A 27,694-nucleotide genomic window follows, 5' to 3' on the forward strand; every position below is an offset into this window, starting at 1 on the left:
TGTAATTTAATAGCATTTAAGTACCATGACATTGGCCCAAAATGCAAACAAGACTCATCAACCTTGGTTATAAATAGTTGGATATGGATTTGGGTAGATTATGTAAGTAGATGTAAAATATCAAGTCAGAAAACTGCTTTAAAGTTTGATTCAGACTCACTCTCCAGTCCAGAAGGAGGCAGTAATGCGCCGTCAAGGTGCTACAACCTCACAGGAAGAAAACAGACTAGCAGAGCAGCTAATGCAAACAGGAAAACGTCAAATTCATGTAGCCAGTTAGCCATGTAGCTAGCTACTGATGTGTTTGTAAAAGGCATACATAGACCATACAGACTCCAGCTAACGGTTCAAATACCAGAACGAAGGAATACAACGGGGAAAGGTGAGTCCCAAGACAGTGAAGCTAGTTGTGTTAGCTCTGGCTACGCAACTAACGCCAGCTCTCGTCAGAACGGTGTGTTTGCTAAGCTAATGCTAGTTAGCGAATGTTAACGAGCTTTATATTTGAACAAATTAGGTTATCTAACCGAACAGGATGCAGTGCAATATTGTCTGGACAAGTTCTCCATCTTGCCACAGTTCTTAAATTCTCACTAAAAGTTACACATTGAAGGCAGAAAGCGATGCACGGTAGCTAACGTATGTAAACAAAGGCATTGCTAATCTGATTAGCCAGTCCTTTCCCCTGACTCCCATACACATAAACACAGGATCTACAATCTCAGAGTTGTTAAGTAATGTTGAGGATAATCAGTTTCATGCTGGTCCGTCTGTCAGGTTATAACTTTGACTGTAAGTTTCCTTTTGAGCTAAAGTACAAAATATAATATCACACAGTGTTGTTAAAATAATTAAAGCTACCAGAGAAAAGTACTCAGATTGTATGGAATACTCTGTTACAAGTACAAGTTATACAATCAAATTGTTACTCAAGTGAAAGTACTACACTACTCCCATCAAAATATACTTTAAGTACCAAAAGTAAAAGTACTTATTATGCAGATTTGTCCATTTCAGAATAGCTACAATGTTTTGGTTATAATTATTGATGCATTTATGTGTTTATCAAAGCTAGCAAAATTGAATTATTTTGTATACTGCAGGGTAGATTCATTTAACAAAATCTGCAAAGTAACTAAGTTACTTAATAAATGTAGTGAGTAAAAGTACATTATTTATTTAAGTAACATTTTGAGGGACGTGTACTTTACTTGAGTTGTTCAATCTACCCAATTACAATTCAGATATCAATCATGTACTTTTTCTCCAGTACATGTATGTGATATTTTTTTTTAACTTTGCAGATTTGGATTAATGAGTTGAAATATAATCAACACTTAACTATAAGACTAATGTTACACCTGGAGTAATTCCACAAGCTACTTTGCAGCATCAACAAGTTATTAAAACTAGCTGCTCCTTTACCAGCTTCGAATAACACTTTAAAGCATCAATAATTATAATCAAACATATAATATATTATTCCGAAATGGACCAATCTGCATAATGAGTACTTTGAAATTTGGTAGTTTAAGTAGTATAATTTGATGCTAATACTTTTGTACTTTTACTTGAGTAACATTGCAATATTTATTGCAGGATTTTTACTCCTACTCTCTGGTATTTCTACGTACAAGAGTGCTTCTTCCACCTCTGGCCATAGAACATCTTGCCGTGTTGAAAGTATATTTCTCTGAGCTGAGTCTGGATTATTTGCTGATGTGTTTCATGTTGTGGCTGAACAGATGCAGGCCGGCGACCCTGTAGTTGGTGTAGCTGGTGCTCAGAGTCGGTCGGAGGACGAAGAGTCACTTGGAGTCAAAGATGGGAAAAGGACTGCAACACAAGCATTTGGCAGCGGTGTTCCCAAACGCAGAAGTTCCTCAAGGTATACTTGTATATTGCATTATTCCATCATGTATCTATTTGTTGGCATTAAGGCATAGCTGTGTTGTTTACTGTTAGTACATCTTTACTGTGTATTCAGTGTGAGAAAAAGTTTTTAGAGAGTACTTGTCCATGGACAAGTGAGTTTGGCAATTTACTTGTCCGAATACATTTTTCACTTGTCCAGAATGGACAAAAATTGGGGCCACTGGAATCTTCTTCTTTGTCATCGTATTTTACATTTTCCACATTTTTTACGACACCGTTAACGAAAGTGAGCGGTAAGATTTTACCGCATCACACATAGGGTTGGATATCGCTTGGATTTTAACGATTCCGGTTATTTTCGGTTCTCGATTCCGGTTCTTTGAGAGGGTAAAAATAAGTCAAACTGGGAGAAAAATATATTTATGAAAACATTAAGTCAAATCTGTATTTCTATTTACAAATCACTTCATACTGTTTAATGTCTTACAGTTATTGAATACAATTATATAAAAATAATCTCTGCATTGTTTAGTTAGTTCTAAGTGGTGCAGTTTGAGAATGTACAATTGGCCCAGTGTCCTCTGATGTTACACTGCAGCCTGCTGGGAGACACAGTCCAACCACACATGTCCAACACATAGGCCATAACCTAATAATAATAATAATAATACATTATATTTATAGCCTTTAGGCCTAGCGCTTTTCTACAACTCAAAGACGCTTGCACGCTTAGACATGTCCTGCAATACACATGCTGCAGCTGCTCACTGTTTGTAAAAGTTAATAAATAGTATTTTCATTTCAATAATGTACTTTCTTTACCCTGCTTCATAAACAATACTGACATCCCTGTGCTCCTCTGAGTCTGGAGGTCCGAGGATGTGAGGACAGCGCGAGGACACAGACAGGGAGGCTGCTTCACTTCATAAAGGAAATGGCGTCAATATTAACAACACAGGAGCTAAAACGCTTAATAACCTTCATTACGTGTTAGAGAAAGAACATAAGAAAGTTTGACAAAGATGAGGCTGTTAACGGGCAGCGGATCCGCTGTGTGTAGAAAGAGAGAGAGAGAGAGAGAGAGAGAGAGAGAGACGCTGAGCGGCACCGTGCAGCGATCAGCTGATACGGAGCATAGAGAGAGCTGCAGTCCGCGGGGCTCGGGGGCTCGGCCTCGCCTCCTGTCCTCACAACTCTTATTAATCCCGGGACCGGACAATTGTTATTTGTTCCTACTCGGAACCGAGTTTTGCTTCCCAACCCTGCCACTGTGCTACACTTCCCACCCCGCTCCGCCCGCCCCCGTCTAACTGTACAGAAAGGGGCGAGATGCATTTCCTTAGGAATCGACAAGCAGAACCGAAACTAACATTTCTAAACGAACAATGGCGGACACGTACAATTTGCGAATGAGTTCTGCCTTTTGCAAACTGAATGTATCAATAATTTGTCAAAAAACGTCACTTGTCCGCCGGACAAGTCAATTGACAGATCTACTTGTCCGATATTGTAAATAACACGTCCCGGACGGTGGGACGTCTACTTTTTCGCACACTGGTATTCCAGTGGTGCATATGCAATTGTTTGAACGGTTGCATTATAATTGTATTTATACAATGATGTTTTAGGTCAATAAAGAGGAAGAAGTTTGACGATGAACTGGTGGAGAGCAGTCTGGTGAAGTCTTCCAGCAGAGTCAAAGGCCCTCCTGTCATAGAGCCTATCCGCTTTTCAGGGAGTGAACCTTCATCCAGCGAGAAAAAGAAGGTACATAAGACTTTAGAAACCCAACACACTTTTGAACAATCTAGTGGCAAAGATGATAAGCCGACAGAGGTTTGATGAATATTTGTTTGTCCTTATGTTAGGTGACAAAGTCAGGAACCTCTCTCTCACTGCCTCTCACCATGGTAGTCAACCCTGCCCCCATCACCAAAAGAGTAAAGAAAAGCAAGCAGCCTCTACATATTACTAAAGACTTGGGAAGATGGAAACCCACTGATGACCTGCTACTTATAAATGCAGTGTTGCAGGTGAGTAGTATTACGTTAACATCATTGTCCAATAAGATGGATAATGAATATATAAATAATAATTGTGACAAGTTTGTACGAGTCAGTTTATGATCTAATGAGTCTGTATCTATCTCTAGACCACAGACCTGACCTCTGTTCATTTGGGGGTGAAGTTCAGCTGTCGTTTCACGTTGCGGGAAATTAAAGAGAGGTGGTACTCACTCCTATACGACCCTGTTATCTCAAAGTAAGTAGCTGCTTTACCTTTCCCTCCATATTCTATGTTGGCGACTCAATTAAAAAGTAATTTAATTCTCTCTGTTGTCTCTCTGTTCAGGCTAGCATGGCAGGCCATGCGTCAGCTTCACCCAGAAGCCATTGCGGCAATCCAGAGCAAAGCTCTCTTCAGTCAGGCTGAGGAGGCCCTGCTGGCTAAGGTTGGCTCGGTAAGTGAAAGTGATACACTTAGCAATTGTTGTTTAATAAACATTGCACAAATAGCATACTTTTTAAATGTTCTATAACGATGCATGGTGACATTGGCACTTCATTAGTATCAACAAATAAATGCTTTAATATTAAATATAGTCCAGAAATATCATTAGAAAAATGTCTTCCAATATGAAGGGCCGATACATAGCGTAAAAATAAGTGTGGCGATTTTTACCTATATCTAAGTTGAAGTTTTAGCAGGCATCATAATATGTTAAGTACACTATAAGAAGGTTTTGCTTTACATTTGTCACTGAACAGACCAGTCAGCCCAAGCTGGACGTGTTCCAGGAGCTTCTGAGCAAACAACCCGCTGTTTTTCACCAATCTCGCACCCCCAAGAGCCTGCTGGTACACTGGCAGCTGCTGAAGCAGTACTACCTACTGGATGACCAGAGCGGTGAGTAGAGATACCTACACAGATAAATACCAATGTATCTTCAAAGCAATTAGTAATATATTACATTTTTATTTAGTAAAAATATATATGTATATCTGCCAGCGAAACTGCAATAAGTCTATTTTGTGATTTGGGATATAGAAGGCACAGCTCTCAAAACTGATAAGAAATGTTCATTTTGGTTCAACATGCCTAATGATATAACTGCTGTAATTGTTTAATACACTTGCCAAGATCAACTCATAACTCTCAGCTTTTTATTACACTTATCAAAAACATCATTGGCTCTTTTAAAAATGGTCAATGCCTCTCGGAAATGATTATTATAAAATCAGGGAAGCCATTACAGAAGATACCCTTTTTGAAGAGTCATACAAAACTGAAAACTTAATTCAAGCCTCTTTGAGTGTTATGTGAGTAAGTCCTGTGTTGTTTTTCTATTCAAAGTAATGAGCGTAGTCATTCTGTTTGTAACTTTGTCATTTTTATGTTACAGTCCAGCCTCTCCCTAAAGGTGACCAGGTCCTCAACTTCTCTGATGCTGAACAGATGGTTGATGATGTAAAGCTAAAGTAAGAGTTTGTGTATCTTGCATAAGATGGTATTGTTTGATAAGAAATATATTTGATCATCTTTTCACTAAAGTATTGTTTGTGCATGAACTTTCAATGTTGATACATTTTCATGTGTGTCTCTTCACACAGGGAGAGTAGAGATGAGGTGTTGGAACACGGTAAGAAATTGGATTATGAAGAAACAAGATAAACACAATTCATCTAGCATGCATGTCATCTTTGATCATCTTGAAACCTCTGATTTACCTCTGTCTTTATTTCAGAGCTGATGATTTCCGATCGGCACCAGAAAAGAGAGATCAGACAGTTAGAGCAGGAGTTGCCTCGTTGGCAGGTCCTCGTGGACAGTATTACAGGTAATCAATCCCAAACAGATGGCTTTCTAGGTACATTGGTTTGTTATTAATCCAGTTGAGTTAACTCATTTGTGTTCATCTGTGTGTCAATAGGGATGAGCATGCCTGACTTTGACAACCAGACACTAGCAGCGCTACGAGGAAGAATGGTCCGCTACCTCATGAGATCGCGGGAGGTAAGAAAAAAACTGAAATGGAAGAGTGAGAGGGATTCCTATCTTTGATGATGTATTCATCCGATTATGCTATTTAACTTTTATTCATGTTCACACAGATTACATTGGGCCGGGCGACCAAGGACAAACCGATAGATGTGGATCTATCACTAGAGGGACCTGCCTGGAAAATATCAAGAAAACAAGGTGAACTAACTTGAACACTTGAAAGCAAAACCATTTTGCAAAACAACGAAAAACAGGGAAACATTTCCACAATTAAAGATTTTAGAGCATATGAACTATTTTAACGTTGCTAATATATTTAGTTATGATTTAAATTGAGATTGTTTAGCCCAATTATAACTGCATCAGTTCAATTTTTGAGTTTTGCACACAACACGTTCAGTCACTTCATGTGTATTTGGACGAGATGTGGACTGAACATGAAAACAAAGTGACATTTGAGTTATCCAGACCACTGGCGCAGCACTGTATTTTGTCTTTTTTCATAGGTTTTTCTTGCTGGTATTGGGCTGAAAAATATTTCAAAAGGGAACATTAAGGGAACACATAAAGAAAAGTTTGAGAAACACAGCATTAGTCACAATAATGCAGAACTCCGAGGGTTTTGAGTCCTTAAAGGTCACGGTCACGTTTTGAATCAATAATCAATTTTAACCAAACTACCCATTTAAGTCTGTAATCTTGATTTATTTTCTCTCTGTCGACAGGAATTATTAAATTGAAGAATAACGGAGACTTTTTCATCGCAAATGAGGGGAGACGACCCATCTACATAGATGGCAGACCGGTCCTGTCGGGCAACAAGTGGAAACTCAACAACAACTCCGTGGTGGAGGTGTGTGGGAAATGTTTCCTTGTAAAATACAACCAATTGCTTATTGCATTTTATTATTGAAAAATAAATAATTTCAAAGTATTCTTATAGAACACAGAGGACATAAACTGAACCCCATATGCACCAACATACGACCCAAATCATGTTACATTTTGAAGTGCTATACTCCCTTCTAACTAGCAATGTTTCAATCTCTTATTGGTAAAGTTGACATCACATGGCACTAACGCACTGTATCTGTATCTTTAGATTGCAGGCCTCCGCTTTGTGTTTCTCATTAACCTGGAACTCATCTCACTAATAAAAGCTGAAGCAGCCAAGATGGCCCCGCAGTGAATGTCCACCCTGAGCAGAAGAGTGAACATACAGGACATGACTAACTGGTTATCTCATGAAGCATGGTAGTGCCACCACAAATCAGAGTGACAACGGCCATGTTTACTGAAATATGAATTATTAAACTGACTACAGCTAAATCCTGGGGAAAGGTAGTAACAAGTGTTGCTTGTTGTTTGGACAGTTTCCATGTTGTAATGTAGACACTGTCATGGTAAAGCCTTTGTTTTTGTTTTTTTCTTACATTTTCAGAATATTGTATTTAAATTCTGTAGTAATACTTTTCAAAATATTAAACTTGTTTACACAAAGTTCTCAAGAGTCTAATCTACTGTTGAAATATCTAATTTCATTATCATTGCTGCAGCGTTGATTATGTAGTATACACTTTGCCAACAGGTACATCTAGAAAGCCCAGCACATGCAGTATAAGTGACAGGGATTCTCTACAGCAGCAATAGAAGCAAATACTCAGTAAATTGTACTTTTGTGAAATGTATTTGTATTTAATCTGGTCAGGCTCAAATAATGATCACCTATTCTCAGAGTACTCGGTTACAAAATAAAAACTACAAAAACATACACAAATCCAGGAATGGCTTAATTTCGACTTTCGGGACATCAGATGGGACAACTTTTTTTTCCTAAAATACAATTTAATATATATAAAAACAAAGCTGTAGTTGTAGTCAAAATTGAGTTGCCCGCAGGTTGCACCAAACTGCATACAATTTTTCTTGAACACATATTTACTAAAGGTGTGGTTTACATGTCTGTGGCTTAGTCTTTACATATGTAACAGATCAGTTTTTAACTGAGAGCTAAAGGAAGTGTATTGTCAGAGAAATGTGTCAATGAGCGACAGGATGTTGTGATCCATTGCACAAACGTTATAGGCATTTCTTTTAATTGTATTCAGAATCCCATTAGTTTTTATTTCATTAACTATTCTACCTTGGTCCCACAAAACAAGACAAGCCCTTCCAAAACAACACTTGACAATCAACAAAACAGAAGTAAATAAAAAATTAAGAGAAAATACAATCGCACTATTTGTGTTAAGCACAACATAAATCAACCTTCACATGAAGCTGTCAGAGGGTGGTTGGGTCACTGTAAAAGTTGGAAATATCGTCACCAAAACACAGGCGATGCAGTCCAGTGAATCTGTTGTAACCATAGAAACTCCATCCCAACTCAATATATATGCCACAGGTTATGTTTTCGCGTCGAAAGAAGCCAGTTGAGGTGGTTCGGGCACCTAGTTAGGATGCCACCTGGGCGCCTCCCTAGGGAGGTGTTCCAGGCACGTCCAGCTGGGAAGAGACCAAGGGGTAGACCTAGGACCAGGTGGAGGGATTATATCTCTTCGCTGGCCTGGGAGCGCCTTGGGATCCCCCAGTCAGAGCTGGTTGATGTCGCCAGGGAAAAGAAAGTTTGGGGCTCTCTGCTGGAACTGCTACCCCCGCGACCCGACCACGGATAAGCGGGAGAAGATGGATGGATGGTTATGTTTTGACGGGATTCCCCAAAACATGGCACGGCTCACACAAGCAACGTTTAAGCAAGAAAAACCGACAAGCCTCTGCCACATTTTACACAAGAGTGGTCAAATCCTAACAAAGCTGCACTTCTTTAGCTCCTCTGTATGTCATTTTCGGTGAGTAGCAGAGAGAGAGAGAGAGAAGAAGAAACTCAAGTCACTGCAGCTATTGTTCAAAAACAAGGTAGTAGCAGAAGTAGCCCTTATAAAGAGAGTGAGTTATGCTCTACAACAGGCTCTACAGCAGCCCAGGTGTTGCTGTTAAGCCTTTATTTTATACACATTAATATCAGTTAATCATTATGTGTTTCATTCAAACCTGCAGGGCACTTCCTTCTGAATATTTACCATGCACACTGAGGTGAATTAAGGGTTCACACAGAGTTTAATCTCTGGAAGAGACAATCAGTTCGATATCTTATATTTTGGTTTCAGATCAAAACAAAACAGAATGTATGACAATTCAAGGACATGAAAAAACAGTGAATACAGGGAGGGAGGGTTCAATTGCGCATGCATGTGTTTCTATTTAAAACACAGGAACACTTGCATGCTATGAGCTTGCATCAACACATTATTTGCTCCAACACAAATAATATAATTATACCATACAGGGGAGAAGGGGGTAAATTGAGCCAGTGGGTAAATTGAACCACCCCCTGTAACCAGGCAACGCCTTATAGTTGTAATCAAGTGACCAGAGATTATGCAAGCTCCACCCATTTCTCATTGCGTGAAAGAGAGATACTCATTGTGGTCTGGTAAGTAAACATTTTTACAAAAAAACGTTTTTTGCTTGTCAAAGTACATTTTCTAGATGTCAGCTATATCGGCTGTCATGTAAAAAAAAAGTATCCAGGTTGAAACACATTTGTATATGTCGATGTCAGCGTATTAAACCATGTGAATCATTAAGCTAAAGATGACTGAATTTTAATGCTAGCCTATTTTTTCTAAAATGGTGGCCTTGGGGTAAATTGTGCCAGTTTTTCAATGGAGAAATTAATGAAAGTAGGCCAAGTTGATAATAAGAGCTCATTGTAGGCTACATTTAAAGTTGAATTTACCCTGTGTTTGATTGGTAAGATGTATGAAATTGTATCACCATTTGTATGATTACTTTTCCTTTTAACATGTTAAAATAAAATCAATCAATTCAATCGAAATTTATATTAAAAAATATGAGAAAAACTAAGCTTTGTTATTTATTGTTTATAGTTACCTTTAAGATTTGTTGTAGGTATGCTCAGGTTTGAACAGTGGTTCAATTTACCCCCTGACCTGGATCAACTTACCCCTACACTGGGGCAAGTTGAACCACAAGACTTATTTTTTTAAAGAAGTAATATTTTCCCTGCCCTTGATCAAATATTAATTATTATCATTGCCATTGATAGGAGACATCCTGAATTATAGGTGTGTGTTTTCATTTTTACTATGTGTCATTTCTCCTTGCTTAGAGGACAGCATAACTAAAAAAATGGCTCAATTTACCCCACTCTCCCCTACTGATATACTAATACAAAATTAGTAAGATGTGTTAGTATGAAGCTACTGGAATGCCCTGGGGCAAAAAGCCCTGCTGTTGGGTACATATTTTAATATGTAAGAACGTGTATTAGGGTTGCAAGAATATGAGTACGTTTTTTATTTAACATTTTCGAAAATACAGCCTTATTTTAAATAATGACCTTTAGGCACCGCGGTGAATTTAGTTTTAGGTTGGATATTCGACAGACATTCGCGGACCCGCCAGCAGCGTCAGTCTCCATGGACCCGCCAGCAGGCCCGCCTTAACCTGCCATCAGGCCCTGGGGCTGATAGTTTTTGTAGGCCCCCTATTTAAACAACAAATCAAAGTCATGTATAGCCTCAGCAGGCTCTGTGATCGCACTTCTCCACTCTGCTCTACGCGCGCCTGGTCCTCTCCTCCAGATCAGTGACGTATCGGGCCTCCCTCATGTATCTGTCCGGTTGCCGTTGGCTCCCCTCCACATAGCAAGTCCTCGTCGTCCTCTCCATCTCCTCCAACGGATAATGTCCCTCCTGTCTGTTTTTCCTCTCCCGCTACTCCATCGCTATCAGAACCAGACGGCCTACTTGGCTCCGAGGCCCCGCGGCCGGCACCGCTGCCGCTCGGTACAAAACTCATCTGTCCTTCCTCCTCATCCCGGCCTACAGGTTTAAAATAACCTGTAGGCTTCGGCATGTTTTGTAATAGCTGCTTGTCTCGAAACTCCTTTTCCCTCAACAATTTCCTTTTCCGAGCGCCACTCTCAAACTTTTTCTTCTCAAACTTTTTCTCCTAAACAACCTTCATCTGTCACTCAATCACTCGCAATTTGAATACGTCACATGTGAAACATATTCTCATTCTGATTAGCTGTTAAGTGATGCCCACTGACTGTTTCGGAGTCATCATTTTTGAGAAAAATCTCTGGAATCCATCGATCTGATTGATTAGCGGAGCAAATGATCAAAATACTACGGAGGGAAGATATTTTCGTTTGGTTTACTGGTCTGGGGGAAGCTCACGAGTGTGTGTGTTTGTGTATTTTTGCATTTGTGTGTATTGTGTTTGTTTCCCGGGGAAAACACTCTCGAGAAACACCGGCTGTTGTTGTGCCTGCTGTGACGTCAAGTTACTCCGTTCTCCGCTTGTAATCATGCCGAAGCTTCAAAGATGTATTTATCAATTTGCCGAAACACGTTTAATATTCTGAAAGCCAAGACTTTGTTTATTTGAAACCAGATGAAAACAAACTGTAACGGACCCTGCCGTGTTATCTATGATTACTAAACGCCTTACATTCATAATGTCAGCCGGAGGGAGGGGGAGTGAGTGGCGAGTGAGAGCTGTCATCTTCCCTTTACAAGCTTCAAAAATGTATTTATCGTGTGATTTTGGAAATAAAAGTTTCATATTCTGAAAGCCAAGACTTTGTTTATTTAAATGTTTTTAATAAAAAAAAAAAAAATTTTATTAAACTTTTTTTTTTTAAACTTTTGTATTGGCTCATGATAGGCCCCTGATCTCCGTAGGCCCCTGGGCTTCAGCCCAGGTCAGCACGTGCATTAAGGCGGCCCTGCCCGCCAGCAGCGTCAGTTTAACAGGGAGATCTTCTCCGCGAAACGAGGCTTTCACGTAGGGACCATCAACAAATGACTTTTACAATTAGACAAGAAAAATGTTCTTTTTATGTGAAGCAAATTCAGTCTCTTTTTTTTATTGCATTTTAATACTTTAAATACGTTTTATTAATATTTTTGATGGAAACATTTGCTTATTTCTTCAATACCTTCCAGGTCATGTGACCTAATGACTCAACATCAATGCTGGGTCAAAGAACTACACTGGCTGCATAGGACACACCTCTTTTTATTACATTTTAACACTCTAAATATTTTATATTAATATTTTGATGGAAAAATGAGCTTATTTCTTCAATACCTTCCAGGTCATGTGACCGATTCGCTCAAAATCAATGTTGGGTCAAAGAACTACACTGGCTAAATAGGACACACCTCTTTTTATTGTATTTTAACACTCTAAATATTTACACACATTTATGCATTTAACCTCAGTCCCTTTTAGAGTTTTCACTAAATGACATTAAACAGGCTGCTCAGGAACAGAAACTGTAATTGCAGTTTAAAGTCTGATTTGGAAATATAGTTTCTGTTATAAGTTTGTAAGCTGTATTTACATTTTTCATCTTCATATTCTCCCCCTACAACATGCACCTAATCATCTTGGGTTATAATACTTCATGTCCTTTGTCCTTCACCTCACTCTTTACCAATTTAGTCCATGCTTTACTTTCTGACAATATTTACTTATTCCATTGTTACAATTAAAATGCTGGAGAACAATTTACACACTTTGAACATAGTAAGTCTTAGAGAAACTCACATTTCCCTGTGCCTCTTTTTCCTGTTGGTCCACTTTTCTTTTCTTCACCTTTGTGGCAGGTGGGCTCTTAGGCTTGGGTAGTGTTTTTGGTGGATTTAAGTACTTGGACTTGGACTTGGTGTGACCAGCAGAACTTTCCCGCTTGTTCCACTGTTCCTCGTGGTCATCATCTGGCCTGCTAGTTTGTCCAAAGTTTTTGTCCAGAATATGCATTGGCAGATTGTGTTGCTCAATGTGCTCTATATATCTTCCTTGTATTGAGGCATACATTTTGGAGACAAACTCAGCTGGTCTCAGGTACTTTTTTTTAAAAGGATGGAGTGTTTGACCAACCCAAACCAGAGCTCAACATGGCAGTTGGTATCCCTGGTTTTATGACTTCCATCTTTTTTAGAAGTATCTTTTCTATGTCGCGACAGATCCCCAAGCAACAAACCACTCCACAATGGGAAGATCCCCATGTAGTTTTTTAACAGTGCATCAATGACACCAGGACAGAAGTAGTGGTTTGTTACATGAACAGCATTGTCAGAGAGAATGTCACTCTCTGCTTGGTCCTGTCTGACTTGAAAAGCTTGTGTAAAAGGGGACTTTCCAATAATGCTATGAGCATTTGTTTCCATTATGCTTTCCTCCTCTCCCATTACATGTCCACTTTCCTCCAGTTTCAAGTCCCGAGTTTGCAAAATGCACTCGTCGAGGTACATTTTGCTCTGTTTCACCGAATGAGTGTACTCCTCTGCATCAAAAAACACACACATATGATAAAAAACATCAAGGGCTTCCTGCATACTTGTGCAGTTCAGGATGTACACAAAACAGAATGTTGCATATTCCTGTGTGCTTCTGTCTACAGTTTTTTTTCCAAATGCTTGTGACACAGCCTTCATGATATGAGCAGAGCACAGATGCAGCACAGTGAAGTTAGGAATCAGTTCAGTTCCAGACACTATCTCAAATGCTCTGTCAAGGTACACTGACATATTTTCCCTGTTAAAAGACAGAAGCACACTGTTTATCAGAGCCCAACTATAATCTGTCTCAACCTGTGCTATCTTTCTTTTTGTTATGTAAGACAACTTTCTTTTAAATTCCATGAGCCAATGGGAAATAGATTGAATGGAATGGCTGTTGGTGATCAGTTCTGTGACAGGCAAGGGAGGCTTATCCTTACCTATTCCGGGCAAAACCAAAGCATAATACAAGACCCGCTTATTTTGATCAGGAATTTTCTGTATCATGCTGCCTGTGGCATCAAGGTAGAGAGTCATAGGTGTTGGCTTTTTCAAGTGCTCAGTCAATATCTTTATTCCAGCATCTGTGTATAAATGCACAGCAAACGGATCAATTTGTAGGTGCTGAAGATAGCCTTTTGATGATGCATGACTGCTGCTCTCTTTGATTATATTTTGATTCAACATGACTTCAAGCATCATGTCATCGTGGAGCCTTGCACTTTTCTTCACTTCAGAGGATATTTTCTTTAACACGTCTTTGGTGAGGCTTCTGCTTATGTTACCAGCCATTATTTCCTCTACTGGTGTCTGTCTTAACATAGTGTAATAATAATTGCTGACACCACTGGTTAAGGCTTTGGAAAGTGTTCCTCTTCTTGTGTATTTTTCTAACCCTAGCCCAACATTGATTTTGAGCGAATCGGTCACATGACCTGGAAGGTATTGAAGAAATAAGCTCATTTTCCCATCAAAATATTAATATAAAAATATTTAGAGTGTTAAAATACAATAAAAAGAGGTGTGTCCTATGCAGCCAGTGTAGTTCTTTGACCCAGCACTGATTTTGAGTAAATCGGTCACATGACCTGGAAGGTATTGAAGAAATAAGCTAATTTTTCCATCAAAATATTAATATAAAATATTTAAAGTAATAAAATGCAATAAAAAGAGGTGTGCCCTATGCAGCCAGTGTAGTTCTTTGACCCAGCATTGATTTTGAGTCATTAGGTCACATGACCTGGAAGGTATTGAAGAAATAAGCTAATTTTTCCATCAAAATATTCATATAAAATATTTAGAGTGTTAAAATGCAATAAAAAGAGGTGTGTCCTATGCAGCCAGTGTAGTTATTTGACCCAGCACTGATTGTGAGTGATTAGGTCACATGACCTGGAAGGTATTGAAGAAATAAGCTCATTTTTCCATCAAATAATGAATATAAAATATTTAAAGTAATAAAATTCAATAAAAAGAGGTGTGTCCTATGCAGCTAGTGTAGTTCTTTGACCCAGCATTGATTTTGAGTCATTAGGTCACATGACCTGGAAGGTATTGAAGAAATAAGCTAATTTTTCCGTCAAAATATTCATATAAAATATTTAGAGTGTTAAAATGCAATAAAAAGGGGTGTGTCCTATGCAGCCAGTGTAGTTCTTTGACCCAGCACTGATTGTGAGTGATTAGGTCACATGACCTGGAAGGTATTGAAGAAATAAGCTAATTTTTCCATCAAAATATTAATATAAAATATTTAAAGTAATAAAATGCAATAAAAAGAGGTGTGTCCTATGCAGCTAGTGTAGTTCTTTGACCCAGCATTGATTTTGAGTGAATCGGTCACATGACCTGGAAGGTATTGAAGAAATAAGCTAATTTTTCCATCAAAATATTAATATAAAATATTTAGAGTGTTAAAATACAATAAAAAGAGGTGTGCCCTATGCAGCTAGTGTAGTTATTTGACCCAGTATTGATTTTGAGTGAATCGGTCACATGACCTGGAAGGTATTGAGGAAATAAGCTAATTTTTCCATCAATATATTAATATAAAATATTTAGAGTGTTAAAATACAATAAAAAGAGGTGTGTCCTATGCAGCCAGTGTAGTTCTTTGACCCAGCACTGATTTTGAGTCATTAGGTCACATGACCTGGAAGGTATTGAAGAAATAGGCTCATTTTTCCATAAAAAATATTAATATAAAAATATTTAGAGTGTTAATATGCAATACAAAGAGGTGTGTCCTATGCAGCTAGTGTAGTTCTTTGACCTAGCATTGATTTTGAGTGATTAGGTCACATGACCTGGAAGGTATCGAAGAAATAAGCTAATTTTTCCATCAAAAATAATAATAAAACGTATTTAAAGTATTAAAATGCAATAAAAAGAGGTTTGTTCAACACATGCATGCTCTAGCGTGGATTTGCTTCACATTCATTCGATCGGGAAGCTGTCGATTTATTAAAAAGACAAATGTTCTTGTGTAATTGAAAAGTCATTTGGTCCCTAAGTGAAAGCCTCGTTTCGCGGTGAAGATCTCCCCGTCGTAAGGCTCGAAATTGTCCTCACCATTTCAATTGTATTCTCCAAATAATATTGAATTATTCTTCTGCACATTTCAATGTTAGATTCTACACTCAAATTGCCACAGACCAGTGACAGATATTCACTTCAAATATTAGTACAGATTCAGATTATGGTACTCGTTGCTACTGTTTCCTAATGAGCCACCCTTTATGGTTATTGAGATAATGTGGCTGTAAATGTGATTAATAATTAACAACTGCAATAGAATTGTAGGAAGTTGAGACTAATTTGTTAGATAGATTAGATAAAGCTTTAAATCCTTACAGATTAATGATTTGATGCAGGTTTTATATATGTATTTGCCTCGCCTGTTCTGCAGAGAGGCGTTTGGTGTCCACCTCATGCAGTGAATGGTTCACATTTGACTAACGTTGGTTGTCTTGAACGCAGCTCGGCCAGTTATTATACAACAGCTCAAAGCATTCATTTCGTAATCTCGGTTATGAATAGTGGAGAGCAGCAGAGTTCAAGCAGGCGACTGACTAAACAGAAGTGAGTAACGATTGTGTTTTAATATGAGCAATCGGAAACTATGATTCACGTTGCTTCTTCATATTAACTCATCTGAGTGAGGGGGTGAAGGCGGACATGCTAACAGTGCTATTTTGAATGTTAGCTAAATTAGCCGTGAGGATAGTGATGGTGACCTGTGTCAGGGTAAAGGTTTCTAGCCAATGTTTACCAATGTGTTGTTATTCATAATGTTTCGTAATCTGAATAGGTTTTGTAATGTGTTCACCTCGGCAGAGCCCTCACTGTGATGAAGCTAACACAAAATATGACAGTGGGGGAAATGTTTATGTGGAATATTTAGGGCTGTCCTTTCCTACACCAAAGAAATAAGAAATGCTTAGTCGACTAACACTATTACTTTTTGTGTCAGCTAATCGAATAGTTTATTAATAGACAGATATGTATAACTGAGAAGACTCAAGGATCTGGCAAAGATACCACTTTAAATCACTTTCTTACGAGAGATGTGCTCACACGTTATGTTTTTCTGTTGTTGAAATAAGCAGTGGTGGAATGGAGTAGATATACTCAAATTATGTATTTTGCGGTACTTTACTTGAGTATATCTCCATTTTCTGCCCCCTTGTACTTCTACTTCATTTAATTGTCAGAGGGACATTTACTTACTACTTACTGCGCTATATTTATTTGACACTTGTAGTTACTTTTCCCATAAATACACGTGTTTTATATTATATATATATATATATATATATATTTCTACTAATTCGCTTAAATACTCTCCAAAACATGCTTCATAGTCAGTATTTACAACATTAAAAACACTTGTATGTCTTTTCTAATGATAACAACAGAATCATATAATATTCTATAATAATATTACTCTTTTATAAGAGGCATTCTGCACAATAAGTACTTTTATTATTGATACTTGAGTACATTTAGCTGATAACACTTCTCTAATATTACTTAAGTAACATTTTCAACTCAGGACTTTTACTTGTTATAGATTATGTTTAGACTGTGGTATTAGTAATTTTACTTAAGCAAATTAGTACTTTGCCACCACTGGAAATAAGTCATTCAGTTTAAAAAAAAATAATTAGAAATATGACTGTTGTAACCACAGCACATAGGAATTCAAATGGTATTACTGGAAATGAATATCACCAAAATACCGTTTTATACCATTGATTATGTGAGCAGTGGATACATTGGTGTTACAATTCACGATTAAACTTTAAACTTTGTTTTTCCTTGACATTTTTGTTACCATGTGAATTAAGTGCTGCCATCTGCTAAAGAAGTTTTTGGGAAACAAAAGCTTAATTTTGGCGACTGACTGATTAGTTTAATAGACAAATCTCCAAAACGGAGTTGCTTAACGAATAATCATTCAAAAACTTCACTTTAAATTGTGTGTTTACCAAACAGGTACTCATAATTTTCGTGGTAAAAGTCAGTCAGCATTAAAAAATTACTTGCTGAGTAAAGAAAACCTTACTCAACTGAGACCAAAACGATAAGTTAGTTGACTGATTGACAAAGATGAGCGGCTAAACAATTATTTCAGCATTATTTTGAGTCAGAAATATTGAGCAGCAGCAACAGTAGTGCGACCCTATCCAAACAGTAGCAGATTACCATTTCACCTTCTGAACTCCTGGACTTTTACTGGCACTCGTCTGGCTGCTGCCTGGCATACTGAGGTGGTAAAAGCTGGTTGAAGATAACCCTGAGTGATTTTAGGAGACACTTTTGACTGATAAGACAGGTGTGATTACTGATTGAATGTTATATTTATATTTAGATGATTTACTTGTTTTCTCATCCAAGAAAAGTGTGTGCTTCAGGTTTTGGTCCGGTGCTCCTGTAATCTGTTTCCTTTGACCTGCCAGTTAGTCATTCAGATATTTTCTTGTAAAGCAGCCCTACCCAGAGATGTTTTCCTTAAAGCATAATGACATTGTGTCACTTGTTTCATACTGGGGTCATAAAGTTCTTCTTTTATTGTCAAAGTATTACTAACAGAAGAACACAGGGTACAGTTGGTTTCTTTATTGTATGCATGACCAACCTTGATCACTAAAAGGGAGTTACACATCCACCAACATGTCTGAGGTCAGAGAAAAGTGAAACTGAAGCCCAGCCCTCTCTCTGTTCACGCCCCCCGAGCTGGTTGGTCAGTTCAGGAGGAGTTTTAAGATGTACAGCTTCCTTTTGACATGTTCCCCGAACACATGTTGGCTGTAAAGACAGAGAAGGATTGGTGAGGTAACCCTGGAAAATAAAAATGGTATATCAGACTACTTAGCCTCGAAGTAAAAATGTTTTACACACATTAGCCTTTTTGTGTTCAACAGCTATTCTATGTGACGTCCACTGTGTCCTGACCATAGGTCCTGACACAGCAGAGACAGAGCTTGTAACCTGTACGACTGTTGGACGTCTGAAACTCTGACATACTGTGTTCATCTGTAAAGTCCATTGTCGTTAATGATAGCATTGCTGAAAATAGGCCAAAAATAATCCATGTTACTCAAAGTCCAAGCGTTTTAAATGTTTTGTCAGTCAACAACGTAAAGCTATTCTGTTCAATATGAGGAGTTATGGTGAAGGGCAGAAGATGACCATATTTTAAAGGCTGAAAACATTTGAAATTTAAAATATTAAATAAGTCTGCAACAATGATTGGTTTATCAATGTGTTGCCCTGTCGGTTGATTCAACGATTATTTGACAAATTGTTGCAGCTCTAATAGTTATTTTTTGTATCACTTGGAAAAGCGCTCTAATAAATGTAATTCATTATTATTATAGCTACAGCATGTACCGTAATCTTGGTGGTAAAGCAAGCATTAGTCGGCACCCAGATGACCGTAAATATTTTTGTTGTGAATTTTGAGTTTGTCTGCTCTTCACTAGAGGTTCCTGCACTACACTAGTTCTGGTCTGCACTCAAAGGGGTTAAAATATTAATTATCTGATAGATATGCTCTGTTTATTTCACCGTGAATTAACCTTTTTTTCTTATCTCAATTTCTTCCCAGCATACCAGTGCAATGCTGCTCCTCAGACGCTGCCACAGCCTGACTAGATTTGGACTTCTCAACACTCAAAGGTACACTGCGTTATTATACTTTTGGCATTCACTGGTTCTTCACTGTCAGCAGCTAGGTTTGGTCTGTTCTCCACCCGGTCAAAGGTTAATTAAAGGAAACTAAAACGGCAAACTCTAGCTGTGTTTGAGCAAAATAATAGATATTCATTCCCTTTTTTATCTTTTATTTAGTCAATAGTTTTGTTATCCTTGAACATTCGGTTGAACACAATAATGAGGTTGGTTTGATCTGCGTAAAAGTCACATTTGTATTTGTTTAATTTCACAGGCATCAAGTGACCCCTGCTGTAGTGTCGTGTGCAGTTCGTCTCTGGAGCAGCAGCAGTGAGGATGGGGGGTCCTACCAGCGCGCCCACGGCCCCAGTTGGAGACATGGCCTGGCAGGACTGCTGGCTGGTACGGGGGCTGTCCTGGCTTATGGCCTCCACCACCACAAGGTTAGGAGGAGAACAGACCTTTAAAGACGATGTTTAACTTCTTTAGCTTTCCCTAGGCAAAGTATATCAAGCATCTTTTCCTATGATTCTTGACCAGGGGTGTCAAACTCAAGGCTTGGCCCACGACCTCATTTTATGTGGCCCACAAGAACTTGCAAAGAATATGATATATAATACAATTGGTGTAATTGTTGAATAGTTGCTTTCAATTGTTTGCCCTAGATTTCTGCTTCCAGATGTAGTTATTTATGAAGTTATTACCAGAACTGATAATAATCCAATGCAGAGCCAATAATGTAATATAATACATTATTTCATATATATTATATATTTATATGTATATATTTATATAGTCTTAAAGTTACAACCGGCCCTTTGAGTGCAACCATAATGCCAATGTGGCCCACAATGAAATGTAATTTGACACCCCTGTTCTAGACTAAAGAAATTGAAACATGATAAGTGTAGGAGCCAATTAACTGTGGGTATAAAGGTAGGAACCTATGTGTGTTGGAGAGAGGTTCTGCCGGAAGGCCCATACAGTTTTTGACCACACACACACACACACACACACACACACACACACACACACACACACACACACACACACACACACACACACACACACACACACACACACACACACACACACACACACACACACACACACACACACACACACACACACACACCACACACACACACACACACACACACACACACACACACACACACACACACACACACACACACACACACACACACACACACACACACACACACACACACACACACACACACACACACACACACACACACACACACACACACACACGGGATTAAGAACAAAGCAAAAGGTATTGTGTAAACCAGGGGTCTTCAACTAAAATTCAACGAGGACCAGTTAGAGAAAATGTCCCCATGCAAAGGTCCGGAACATCAAAATGTCTAAGTTGCTTCATGAATTAGTGTGATATATATTGAAGTGACCTGTAGCTTTATCAACGTCTGCATGTAATCAACAACTGACTGCCAATCAAATAAATAAAGTACAATTCAAAAACAACAATATTTATTGTCAATTAACATTACTTAAATACTGTGGATATGTGTAATGTTTAAATATTGAAGTTAAATGCATCAATGTGGTGCACTTTGAGAGCAACATTAAGAGATCTATGGATACATCTCTCAACATCCATATGAAACAGAACTGTAGCATATTTTCCTTTTTGGATATTTTACAAATCACTCCCCTTTTAAACTCTATTCTTGTTATTTTTAACAACTTGTTTGTTGCTGTCATATAGTATTTTATACCTGTTTTTCATTTAGTCTCATTAATAACTATAATGATCATATAAAGGTGTGCCTTAACCTCACTAAACTGAGGTTATTTGAGCCTCTCAGGAGATAGCTCTCTTCCACCTGGTTGTAGAAAAGCTCATTAAATTCGTTAGCATAGCTAGCTAACCAGATGCTAATAACAACAGATCGCCACTGTGCTTACAACTAAAGACACAGCCACGCAAACACTGCGGCATGTGTACGGCTCCTTATGGGTATTGCTATTGCGATATTTTAAGGGCTGGAGCGGCGTTCCGGTGCTCAGCACTCCTTTCAGACGAGACATATACCACGTGAAGACACGTCACGCTCGTGTTGTGTTCATGAACCTGTCCTTGGCCAGGAAAAACAGGTACTCGCTTGTTTAATTATTTTTGCGGTCTAGATTTCTTAAGTGAGAAGTTGTCCGTCTGTCGGACTGACTCCCTCCCCCCCACCCCCAAAACGAAAACTCTTCGGTTCTCCACGAATTACACAAGTCACCCAAATCAGCGTTAAAAAAGCGGGAGGCGCCGAAAAATCCCCTATTAATGTATTATTGATTATAGCTCCGGGTCCGTATAGGTCGGCGTCCGGATCCGGACCGCGGTCCGCCTGTTGCCGACCCCTGTAAACCATAAATATCGTGTGGTGAATGATGGGAAGAAACCAGTAAAAAAGGGAAATAAATGGACTATTTCGAACTGGAAACTTTGTTTCTAACTTTTATTCCGCAGCAAACAAGGTGTGCGTCAATTACACCCACCAAGCGGATCCTCAGAGGCTTAAAGCGTTGGCTTAGCCTCTACAATAAGTAACATACTTTTTAGATATTAGGTTTTTTTAAATATATTAACCAGGTGAAGATTCATCAAACATCTGGATCCGTATCATGCTACTGCTGCTATGCACTTGCTGCACTTCTTTGCCACATACCTTACTTTAAGGAATCATATGTGGATCTCTAGAGCAACACAGTTTGGATGTGTTAATGTAGTATAAGGTGGAATGTAATAATAAATGCATGATTTGGCCACTTTGAACTGTCCACTGACATTAACTTTAGAGGTAAATCATTTGCTGTGTTGCCCTACACCCCCTTAAAGTGAGGGCAGTCACTAGCCTCCATCTGTTGGTTTGCAATGCTCAGGAGCGTCTGTCAGCTCATTTGTCAATTTTCACTCCCACATCTTTTGTTACTCAACGTGCAAACATGCTTAGCACACATCCTGTGTTTAGCTGGTTGCAACATTTCTTTAGAAGATGTAAATAGTTCAGACTTGAGAACACTCAATCAGACTGGTACATACTTACACTGAAGTGTAAAATTGCAGAAATATGATTTTAAATTTCATTTCATTTCATTTCAAACCTTTATTTAACCAGATTGGTCCCATTGAGATCATAGATCTCTTTTTCAAGGGAGACCTGCAGCATATAGGTTCCACATGAAACATAAAACAATAAAGGACATTATACATTATATTTACAGGATACATAGTTATAGACATTTACAAGTGCCCATTGTATCGGCAAGCATTTCATTTACCCTAGCTTTAAAAACATGCAGAGGAATGAGATTGCTCAGTTTCAATTCTTGCTGAAGATTGTTCCAAGCAAGTGGAGCTGCGCACATAAAAGCTGACTTACCTAAGACAGTCCTTGCTCTTGGCACATCTAACAAGACCACATCATGTGACCTCAGACAATAGCTGCTTGCAACTCTCTGTGTTATCAGCGAGCAGATATAATACGGGAGTTTACCCAACAAAGCTTTATAGATAAAAGTGTACCAGTGACTGAGCCTCCGTACAGAGAGAGATGGTAAACCTGCCTTGGTATACAGGGTACAGTGATGAGTAAGCGCTTTACAATTTGTGACAAATCTCAGAGCACTGTGATACGCAGCATCCAATTTGCTCAGGTAATTGGCAGGTGCATTCATATACAACAAATCCCCATAGTCCAGCACAGGTAAAAAGGTCACAGTGACTAGCCTTCTCCTGGCCTCAAGCGAGAAACAGGACTTGTTTCTGAAAAAGAACCCTAGCCTAACCCTCAGTTTTTTTAGCAGGTTATTGACATGAAGTTTAAAAGAGAGACAATCATCAAGCCAGATACCAAGGTATTTGTAACAGGCAACAACTTCAAGTTTTGTTCCTTGCGTAGTTACAATATCTAAAACAGGCTCTGGAGTCTTTTTAGCTTTTGTTGTTTGTTTGTTATGTATAAATACTAAACATTTACTTTGACATTTGTCACATGTGTCCACAGGGATATTGCATTACAGTACATTGTATGTCATTTAGCTCACACTTGTTATCCAAAGCGACCAACGATGACTTCAATAAACAATATTAGTTTTTGTTTTTTTCCTATAATATTTGTCTAAATAGGATTGTTTACACTTTGTGACTTAATCCACATTTACTTTAGTTCCATGTATCATACCACATACGAAATGAGCTCCCTAGTATCGACCCAGAGTTAATGATATGCTTCTCCTAAGGTCTCAGTATAATGTAACATTGCTCTCAGTCTGTATGTCGTCTACAGAGGCTGTTCAGATAATAGGGAGCGCCGCTAAAGATAATCATAGCGTCAGGTTAAACACACCTAGCACAGTTCTGTCGCCGTGTGCAAACATGAGAACAAACACTGCTGTTTCCGCCATAAAAGTCTAGGCATAAAAGTGACGAATAATGACAGTAACAAAGTAAACACAAACTAATCCAGGTGACCTCTCAATCACAGTTGTACTGAGCAAGATGATTTTTCGCAACATGCTCTCTACAATTCTTCTAAACTGGATTATTAGTTTCCAGTCAACTTGTTATTCAAATGTGATTTTTGAAGGATAACACAATGAATTTCTCCTCTTTCCTCTCCGGTGCAGGCTGAGCAGCAGGACTCCAGCACAGTGCAGACCATAGAGAAGACCTCAGCGTTTCCTATCTTCAGTCAGAAGGAGGTGACCACTCACCGCTCCCTGGAACATGGCATCTGGGTCACGTTCAAAGGAGGCGTCTATGACATCACTAAGTTCGTGGCCATGCACCCTGGAGGGGATAAAATCTTGCTGGCAGCAGGGGGAGCTCTCGAACCTTTCTGGGCGCTGTACGCTGTACACAACCAGGAACATGTGCTGGAAATGCTCTCAGAGTATAAGGTGGGTCCATTCATGGTTCCTGTTAATATTTTACCAAAAAAAAAAAATTGTGTTCATCCAAATTAAAAAAAAAAAAATACAACTATCCTCTTACACCACGAGTATTGTAAGTCTAATGGCTGTAAGTAAAAAAGAACCCCAGCATATTGAATATAAAACCAGTAACTATTGGCAGGATATAAACATGGGAGTATCTTGGAATAAAGGGTTTTCACTGGGTGGAACAAGTTTCATCAGACAGGGCGTTCATCACAAAGCCACCAACGCCAAACACCGAGCCAATGTTGGTTAGTCTGAGATTTGCAGCTACAATATACTCAAGACCATTACGTTTCAACTGTCCCTGACTTACTGATTTGAACCATGTCATATACCAAAGGCTGCTTCACCATGCAATATAAGTAAAAGAGTAGAAATACTCAAAATATATGAGCCACAGAAAAAAATATGGTATAAACTTTAATATTATTTCTCAGTCTGTCGCCTGTAAACATCCATCACAGTTTACTGACACAAGGACAAGATACTCAAGTGTTTGCAAGCCACAATACACATACAAATAACATCCCCTTAAGCAATTATTTATTATACAAATCCATAAAAAATGTTGCTGTATCTTTGAGAAATAGAACATTTGAAAAATGCCAAACTAATGCAGCTGTTAAGAAGGGGATGTTGAATTTATCCTGAAATGAACTTGTCATTTATTTTTGTCTGTCGCAGAAGACGCATATGAAAAGGTCTACTGCGTACTGTATACTGAGGAGCAGCTGTAGGCTAAATACTGGCACTCTTCAAGCTGTCATTAGAAACAAAAACACTTGCTCATGTCCAATCCAAGTCACTCATCTGGAAACACTTTAAAAAAAACTTATAAGAAACTTATAAGGATATTTAATGACAACATTGTAAAAGCAAGAACCCTGAAGAAGGCTTGCTTGTGCTCATACACTTGGGTTGTTAACAAAGCTCTAAGTCTACAAGCATTATATATGTTTCCTCGAATTTAAGTGCAAAAAAACATCTGATCGAAGGCTTTTCAACTTTTTGCCATAAGAGTGCCAAATAAAACTCCTCTTTGTTTAACACAAGGTTGGGGAGCTGAGTGCAGAAGATGTGAAGAAGCAGAAGGCTATCAAGACATCAGACCCTTACTCTACGGACCCCGAGCGCCACCCCGCCCTGCACATCAACAACCTGAAGCCCTTCAACGCAGAGCCGCCTCCTGAGCTCCTCTCTGACAGCTTCATCACTCCCTCCGCTATCTTCTTCAAAAGGAACCACCTGCCCGTCCCCCAGGTGGACGCGGCTTCATATCATCTGCACATTGAGGGGCTACCTGGCGGAGTGCTGACGCTCTCTTTAGAGGAGTTAAAGACTCGATTCCCCAAACACACCATCACAGCCACGCTGCAGTGTGCCGGTAACCGCCGCTCGGAGATGAACAAGGTGAAGCAGGTGAAAGGGCTGAACTGGGGCATCGCTGCGATCAGTAACGCCACGTGGGGGGGGGCGAGGCTCAGAGACGTGCTGCTGGCCGCTGGTTACTCGCCCGATGTGGCTCAGCGGGCTTTCCATGTTCAGTTTGAAGGACTGGACAAAGACGTGACCGGGACGACATACGGTGCTTCCATCCCTCTAAACAAGGCCGTTAATGAGGAAGGGGATGTCCTGCTGGCTTATGAGATGAACGGCAAGGATATCCCCCCCGACCACGGCTACCCGGTGCGTGCCGTGGTGCCGGGCACAGTGGGCGCACGCAACGTGAAGTGGCTGGGGAAGATCATAGTGAGTGCAGAGGAAAGCAGCAGCCACTGGCAGCAGAACGACTACAAGGGCTTCTCCCCTGGGACGGACTGGGACACGGTGGACTTCAAGTCGGCTCCGGCCATTCAGGAGCTGCCCATCCAGTCGGCCATCACCGTGCCGACAGACGGGGCCGTGGTGGACCGCAGTTCTGAAGAGGTGACCGTGAAGGGGTACGCCTGGAGTGGAGGAGGCAGAGAGGTGGTGCGTGTTGATGTTTCTCTGGATGGAGGGAAGACGTGGCAGGTGGCCCAGATGAGGAGCAGTGAGAAGGGACAAGCCCCCGGACCCTCACCCCCCCCGGGACGGGCCTGGGCCTGGAAGCTGTGGGAGGTGACGGCCCCTCTTCCTGCCGAGGCTCAGGAGCTGGAGATAGTTTGTAAAGCGGTTGACAACAGTTACAACATGCAGCCAGACACTGTTCCTCCCATCTGGAACCTGAGGGGGGTCCTGAGTAACGCCTGGCACAGAGTGAAGGTAAAGATCAGAGAAGACGATAACGAGGAATAGACTCCGTGGTTTCATCCGTTTTCACAATCCAAAAGGTTTACGCTTGAAAAGGTTATTTAAATCTGTCACTTGTACTCAGCACAGAAGTGATGGAGGGACATACGTTTTCATAGACGCACAGCTTTGAAGTATTTATGCAAGTGTTGCTTTTGAGATTTGAGTTAATCTGAAACGAAGCTAAAGGCTTACATTTACCAAAACATGTCCTGTTTTATCGATTGTTGATTCACTTTGGTCTTAAGGGGAACATGTTCATTCTCTGGTCTGTTCGAAAAGAAAACGTTTTTCTATGTATTTTTGTAATTGGTATATTGCAAGGGTTGAATTAATTGTGTGGTTAACATGATTTAAAAGCCTTATTTAAAATAATATTCTGATATCTAATTGAAATATTAACACATTTTAAGTGTATTATAAAGTCATTACTTTAAATGCTTGATATTAGAGTTGCATTTTTCACAAGAGTAGAACTGAAACTAATCATTTGGGAGCATTGTTTATCTGCCGCTGTGGCATTGCTGACCTTGGGAATAAACTATTTAATAACTTTTTTATGGGAAAAGTTTGAGTAGCTTAAAGGACAAAGATGAGGAGCAGAGGTCGGTGCCGTAGATCATCCGTTCAGTCAGTGGAGCTGCCCTCCAAGCACCACGCCTCTCTGCGGAGCTGCAGCTCAGAGCAGCTGTGTTTATACTACGACGCTGCAGAAGAAGGGCGCTCCTCGACCACAGTTTAGACAACACTGTTTTGTGTAAAATGTACATTATCGTTGAAGATGATAAATAAAGAGCTCTAATTTTACACTGACAATCATACTTCTCTTGTGTCCATTGTTGCTTTGTGCAAAAAGGTGGTAAAGTTATTGTCCTGTATGTCAATGTCATACAGCACTAATATATCTATTTTTATTTTAACACATTAGTTACAAATACATTTAACTAGATTTTAGAGCTGCCACACACAAACATAATCCCCATCTAAAATCTAATAATCATTAAAGTAATTAT

The 27,694-nt window shown here is 39.3% G+C and overlaps 2 protein-coding genes across 3 annotated transcripts; both read left to right on the forward strand.

Annotated features, from left to right (window-relative positions):
* The first annotated feature begins 179 nt into the window (after positions 1-179).
* On the forward strand, positions 180-7,377 carry mcrs1 (microspherule protein 1). The gene is made up of 14 exons (XM_034082937.2): positions 180-382; positions 1,746-1,888; positions 3,504-3,642; positions 3,744-3,908; positions 4,028-4,137; positions 4,228-4,336; positions 4,644-4,782; positions 5,279-5,354; positions 5,487-5,515; positions 5,621-5,713; positions 5,807-5,889; positions 5,988-6,075; positions 6,603-6,730; positions 6,980-7,377. Exons 2-14 carry the CDS (start codon positions 1,746-1,748, stop codon positions 7,064-7,066), a joined length of 1,389 nt encoding a protein of 462 aa, XP_033938828.1. The 5' UTR covers positions 180-382; the 3' UTR covers positions 7,067-7,377.
* An 8,816-nt stretch (positions 7,378-16,193) lies between these two features.
* On the forward strand, positions 16,194-27,497 carry suox (sulfite oxidase). Of its 2 annotated transcripts, none has more exons than XM_034083777.2 (5): positions 16,194-16,337; positions 19,369-19,439; positions 19,708-19,876; positions 24,099-24,371; positions 25,464-27,497. In XM_034083777.2, exons 2-5 carry the CDS (start codon positions 19,381-19,383, stop codon positions 26,685-26,687), a joined length of 1,725 nt encoding a protein of 574 aa, XP_033939668.1. In that variant the 5' UTR covers positions 16,194-16,337; positions 19,369-19,380; the 3' UTR covers positions 26,688-27,497. The 2 variants fall into 2 exon arrangements, with proteins under 2 accessions (XP_033939668.1, XP_033939667.1); XM_034083776.2 differs by lacking the exon at positions 16,194-16,337 and adding an exon at positions 18,562-18,615.
* Positions 27,498-27,694: the final 197 nt, after the last annotated feature.

This window comes from Pseudochaenichthys georgianus, chromosome 5 (genome assembly GCF_902827115.2).
Source record: "Pseudochaenichthys georgianus chromosome 5, fPseGeo1.2, whole genome shotgun sequence".
Classification (NCBI taxonomy): domain Eukaryota; kingdom Metazoa; phylum Chordata; class Actinopteri; order Perciformes; family Channichthyidae; genus Pseudochaenichthys; species Pseudochaenichthys georgianus.

Excerpts from the sequence above, each read along its gene's own strand:
- mcrs1 (XM_034082937.2), top strand. The coding sequence starts at position 1,746 with ATGCAGGCCGGCGACCCTGTAGTTGGTGTAGCTGGTGCTCAGAGTCGG. Across the intron at positions 3,909-4,027 it reads TTATAAATGCAGTGTTGCAG|ACCACAGACCTGACCTCTGT; the intron begins GTGAGTAGTATT and ends ATCTATCTCTAG. Across the intron at positions 5,516-5,620 it reads AGATGAGGTGTTGGAACACG|AGCTGATGATTTCCGATCGG; the intron begins GTAAGAAATTGG and ends TCTTTATTTCAG.
- suox (XM_034083776.2), top strand. Across the intron at positions 19,440-19,707 it reads GGACTTCTCAACACTCAAAG|GCATCAAGTGACCCCTGCTG; the intron begins GTACACTGCGTT and ends TTAATTTCACAG. Across the intron at positions 19,877-24,098 it reads ATGGCCTCCACCACCACAAG|GCTGAGCAGCAGGACTCCAG; the intron begins GTTAGGAGGAGA and ends TCTCCGGTGCAG.